A 6000-nucleotide genomic window follows, 5' to 3' on the forward strand; every position below is an offset into this window, starting at 1 on the left:
CATTTAAAAAAGTTTCCCAGCCTTTAGAAAGTTACATATAATGCAAAACATGTCAGTTCTGGATTTAGATTTGGTGATTCCCAGCACAGGCCCTTTCACCCCATGTCATGTCTCGGAACTTGAACTAGAAGAGTTTGTGGATTTGCACTGCCTGAAACAGAATTCATTTTGGAAGGGAGGCTGTAAATGTCTGGATAACGATCTGAACTACTCTGCTTTTTCTTGGAAAACCTCTCTATCCCAGGAGAAGTTCCTCCTAGAAATGCAGTTTCCCTATAGTTCTTTTTTTTTTTTTTTTTTTTTTTTTGTGAGGAGGATCAGCCCTGAGCTAACATCTGCCAATCCTCCTCTTTTTGCTGAGGAAGACTGGCCCTGGGCTAACATCCATGCCCACCTTCCTCCACTTTATATGGGACGCCGCCACAGCATGGCTTGCCAAGCGGTGCGTTGGTGCATGCCCGGGATCCGAACCGGCGAACCCCAGGCCACCGCAGCAGAGCGCGCACACCCAACCGCTTGAGCCACTGGGCCAGCCCCTCCCTATAGTTCTGATAGCACATCTGTCACAACTAGTGTCCGTTGGTAAGTAAATCTGCCATCACGAGAACCACAGGCTTTACACATTCTGCAACAGATTCAAGTTCAACAGGCATTTAATTGATCAGTGGCCGGAAATTTGAGGAAAACATAAAAAGCTCGAGCTGATATGTCAGCTCAGCCCGAGAGCCGAGCCCATTGGATGTGAATCCGTCCATAAGACTGAGTCATTAAAATGCAGCTGCTAAGGATGTGGTAGTTTTTGGTGAGGTAATTTAATTTTCCCAGCCTTAAACCTGTTTTAGAGGTGGGGAATTTTATCTTTCTGATTTCCTTAAAGTGGGATATGCCTGCATTTTTTGGTGGATTAAAGAAATTGAGGGCCAGATGAAAGATGTGGGTATCTATTTTCCCCCCTTAATGTTTGCTTTCAGGTTCAGTAATGTCTGCAGTATTATGAGCTCTTAGCATGTGAAAGCCCCGCATTGGGTTCCAGAGAGCTAGCAAGGGAATACAAGACAGCTGTGCAGTTTAACACTGGTCAAGAAACATGACCAGGCAGCCATATGAAATGTAGTTGATAGAGGCCACTGCACCTCCCAGAAGGGAGAGATGTGAGGATGCTATGACTGATAAGAAAATTGAGATCTAGAATGCTCAATCAACTTGCTCTAAGTGACACAGCTTCTAAGTGGCAAAGCTGGGGGTGGCACAAGCTCCACCTCCTGTTGGGGGTGCGCCAGGCACTGACAAGGGAGGGCAGAATTGTTTGGGGCCATCTTGGGGAGCTGTCTCCACAGAGATTGTCATTCAGCTTATCCAAGGTGGGATTTAGGATCTGCATATTTCACAAGCATCCCCAGGGCTACACTGGGAAGGACACTTCCCTAGGGGCTTTTCGTAAGATCACGGAGATCTCTCAGTGTGGCCTCTAGCGGTTAATTCTAAAAGTAATTTAGGAAGAGGCAAAAGGAAGATTTTTTTTTTTTTGCTGGATTTTAACCATTCATTGTTATCTCCACGATCAGGTATAATTAAAGAGTGGCTATAAAGTCATGATTGCTTTTGCTAAGGTCAGCAAGTATTAGTTGGGGATGGAAGCCAGGTTCCAGAGTGTTAAGGAGTAAGCTGTGCACGTGGCAGACTACAGAGCATCCTGAACCACAGGAGAGAGCAAGAGTAGGCTGTGTGTGTGCATATGCACAGGTGCATGTGTGTCTCTGTGTGTACGTGTGTTTGTGTGTGCGCACGTGGCCTGGTGCTCAGAGCAGGCCCAGGAGCAGCCTGCATAGTTAGAATCCCAGCTCTGCCACTTCTGCAGCTGGGTGACCTAAGAGAAATTTCCTAACCTCTCTTTGCCTTCATTTCCTCACGTATAAAATGGACACAACAGATTCATATGGTTCTTGTGAAGATTAAATAAGTCAGTGCCTATGAAGCGTTTAGAGCCATGTCTGGATGGCACGCGGAAGCACTCAGCAGTGCTGTTTTTATTTCTACAGAGCCGTTTGTGGTTTTGTTTTATACCTCAGTAATCCTCCCTCTCTCTCTGTCTCTCTAGGGAGGTGAAAAAAAGAATTGATGAGGATGACAGCAAATCCATTACCAATCTGAGCGGGACCAATTCCAAAAAGTCAATCCAGATGAAGAAGTGTTGCAGTGGTTAAATCTCAAACATCCTTGGCCAGTGAAGTCCTCGGGTCCAGAGTACTGAATTTGTGTGACTTGTTTGCTTCTTACATAGAGTGTTGCATCCTGTGGACACTGTCATGGAGAGTTACAGTGGGCGTCTGAACTGTGCTCTGGGGTCCCGCCAAAACCCCGGCTCCTCTTTGCTGTGTTTCAATGAACGATTTGGGCCTTCTGGTTAAATATGCTTGTCCTTACAGAGTCTTAAAAGATAACATGTAAATGTTTTTAAAGTGGTAAAAAATCACATGCTCAGATCAAAGCTATAGAAGCTCACTGACACGCTTAGATTCATGTGGCAGCTGACTTTGTATGATCTATGATAACGTTTACTTCAGACATTCGATACTCACGTACTAGTGGAAGGGGGTTATCCTCCTAGCTTTGCTGTTCACTAGCCTTGTGGTCTTGGACACATCCCCAGCCCACGGTAGATGTTTCCTTCTCTGTAACGTAGGCTGCGTGGCCTGGCCGCCCTGGCCTGGACACTCTCAGATTCTGTAGCACTTGAAGCGATGGGAGGGAGAGCGCCACGGCCCACAGTTAGTGAGGACTCTGGTTATTTGTACTTTTTAAATATTGGAGTATTGATTTTTCTCACTTCTGAGACAAGAACAGAATTTAATTGAGAAAAAATGGTGATATTTTAGGCTCCAGTGGAGACAGAAAAATCTATTTTTTTATGTATAAAGAAAGAAAACATTTTTGTGACAAAAATAGCTGTATATAAAGGAGGGTATTTTATAATCTCAGAAGACTTATAAAGTCCATGGTTTAAATTCAATGTTAAAAATTCTAATGAAATTATGTAAAGCCACGTACTTCTGAAAATACAATGCCCTGGAAGGTTGTCACTCTTCACGTAAAAAGTACACAGTGAGTTGTTGCCAGGGGCTGGGGAGAGGGAGGAATTGGGAGTGACTGCTAATGGATATGTGGTTTCTTTGGTGGATGATGAGAATGTTCTGGAATTAGATAGTGGTAATGATTGTACAACTTTGCGAATATACTGAAAACCACTGAATTGTGTACTTTAAAAGGGTGAATTTTATGGTATGTGAATGATATCTTATTAAAAAAAAATACACCAGTACTTAGAATGATTTAACATTCTGCCAAATGAAAATATGCATGCTTATTTCAAACTTTCCCATGATTTAAAAGCATAATCTCCAATATAATGCAAATCCCCTGACTCCCTAGTTGCCAGCGTTCACTCCTTAAGTCATGAACAGTGAAAGAAATGGTATGCATGGTTTCAGAAAACAACATCTTTAAAAGAGGAGCTGCAGTTAGGACAGGTGAGTCAAAGTCCTTTATTTAATGTGACTAGTGACTCATCCTCCCCAAGGACCTGGTTGACCTTGCTCTCCTGGAACCTGAAGGGCCTCCCATCTTCCCCATTGACATGTATCTGAGAGCTGAAGGAGTCAACACCTGACCCTAGTTGGGGTCAGTGAAGCCTGGTTTTTGGGTTTTGGTTTTCAGCACCCTGATCCAATTAAGTTATTCCCAACTGGAGATTTGAACTCACCTTGGTTCATATAGGTCCAAGCCCCAAGTAGCTTGCTGAAAACACTTAAATAATAGCTGTTATTTATTGTGTTAATAAGCTAAAAGCATTCCTGAATTAATTCTTGTGGCAATTTTTCTCCTGTTTATGATCAAATCTTAAATTAGCCAGCTTCATTTTTTTTTCCATGAAAATTGATCAGATGCATTACACATATAGATTATAAGTGGCCACGACATTATTTAGCTTTTAAAAGCGTGCCTTTTCTCCATGGAAGACATCTAGCTTTTTTACTGGAATGTGGATCTATCCTGAGCAACTCTACATGAATTCCTGTTTCCTGTTTGATGTGTTTTGGCCCCAGAAAAAAAGTTTACATTTTTGACCAGAAATAATGCCGTGCTTCTGGGGAATTGTCAAACTGTGGGAGGAAGTGGTGGTTACTTCTGTACCGTGGTGAGAGGAAGTTTCACCCCTGCTGTTTGGCTCAGTGGCATCTATGGAGCCCAGGTTAGAAGGGACCTGAGATGTATGTGTTGAATTTGGGACATGTGTTTAGGTGTTTGGTGCAGTTGCACAAAACTGTTAGTATACATGTTATTGTGTTGCCTTTATTTATTTTCCCCCAGAGTGTCTCTATAATTGTCTGACAGTCTGTACATAGAGTCTGCCTTTGAACAGAAGTATTATCCTGTCTTTGCCTCTGGATTGCATGGCCAGGGCACCTGAACTGATTGGGAATTTACAGAGGTGTCTTTGATAGATGAAGCAATCCTCTTTAACTGTTGGAACCCGGATAAATATTTTGGCAACAAAATCCAAATTGGGGACTTATAGCCCTGGTTAGCAATCTTGATTAAAGAAAAGCAACTTAAAGCTCTTTCAGCTACATTGGTGGGAAATCATAATTATTATTACCAACATTTGATTTCATGAAGGTGTTCTCAAATTTAAAATGTATTTTCAGTCAGAACAAAAATATTTAATGTTTTTAACTTAGACTTAATTTGATACATTTGCATAGTCCTATGCAAGTAACTCATCTTGACTCAATTTTTCCTTTGAGAGCTTTTAAAATCACACTTATACTACGCTCCTTTTTTATGTATCCTGACACATTGGATAATATTTTAATTTCGTCATGGAGAAGAAAATTGGATAACATTTTTCACTGTTAACTTTTAGCCTCATGCATTTTCGTAATTTATTTTTTCCACTTGCTGCTTTATATGATGTTTGTGACACTTGATTATTTAATACTAAATGTGATTTTCATAAACCCAAGTCGCACAACCCTCTTGCTGAAGATAAAATTGAGGTTAAAGATAAAGATTTATTTTCATATTTGTACAGGGATCGGCTTCAGAGTGATGGTTGTTGTGGGCTTTTATTGTGTATGTGTGTAAGAAATTTCATGTGTATATATTAAGTAGGCCTCTGAGTCTTGAATAATTGTTTTATGGTTTTGATTTATATGGTTTACATTTCCATGGTATAGGCCATATTTTGTTTATGCTGTTTATTTCTCTTCAACTCATTAATAATTATACCATAAAGTGTAATTTTTATAGCAATGCAAATGTCTAAGGAACTACAAATACTTTCTGCATTGTAAACTCAATAAAGCATGCTTCCTATGGCCTTTTGGGTGTTCCCTTCAGCTTTATTGCAGGCATCCCTGAAGTAATTTTAATTCCACGATGTGCCTACATGAAACTGTGCCTCTGAAACACTTATCTTTTCCAGGCTGGGCAGCTGGCTTGCGGGAGACAAGAATGAATCCTTGGTGTGGAGTGTGATGGCCCAGCAGGTCATCTTGGCCAGTGGGCAGCAGGTCTCAAGCAGCTCAAGACGTGACAGCCAGGAATAGCGAGGCTTTTGTAGAAAAAGTTCAGGATGTGCTCTGACCATTCTCAGGACCTCTCAGGGGTGGGTCCTTGCCTCTGGCACTCACTCGTCTTCCTTGTCCCCCACACTGCCTTGCCAGTTCCTGCTCATCCTTTTGTTTTAGCTTAAACACTTCCTTAGGACGTTTCTCCTCTCACACCCCGAACTAGGATGAGGCTGCCCGCTCTCACTTGTGTAGCATCCCTTTAACTGGTCAGCATCCTTATTGCCTTTATCCTTCTTTAACTAGACACATGCCCTGAGCCCCTAGCACTGTGGTCTGCTGCTGCCTCCCTCTGCTGTGCACAGTGCCTGAATGGGTGATCAGAGAATGAAATGCTTAACAAAGGCAGGCTGCGTGAAGAGTTTCTGCA

General features: G+C 42.0%; 1 protein-coding gene across 2 annotated transcripts in view; it reads left to right on the plus strand.

Annotated features, from left to right (window-relative positions):
- RASEF (RAS and EF-hand domain containing) overlaps nucleotides 1-3885 on the plus strand; it is a 70482-nt gene extending 66597 nt beyond the window's left edge. For both annotated transcript variants that reach the window (XM_058565587.1, XM_058565586.1), the window contains one exon: nucleotides 2099-3885. In XM_058565587.1, the coding sequence (XP_058421570.1) occupies nucleotides 2099-2204 (106 nt within the window). In that variant the 3' untranslated portion in view covers nucleotides 2205-3885. The remainder of the gene's footprint in view (nucleotides 1-2098) is intronic.
- Nucleotides 3886-6000: the final 2115 nt, after the last annotated feature.

This window comes from Diceros bicornis, chromosome 22 (assembly GCF_020826845.1).
Source record: "Diceros bicornis minor isolate mBicDic1 chromosome 22, mDicBic1.mat.cur, whole genome shotgun sequence".
NCBI lineage: Eukaryota > Metazoa > Chordata > Mammalia > Perissodactyla > Rhinocerotidae > Diceros > Diceros bicornis.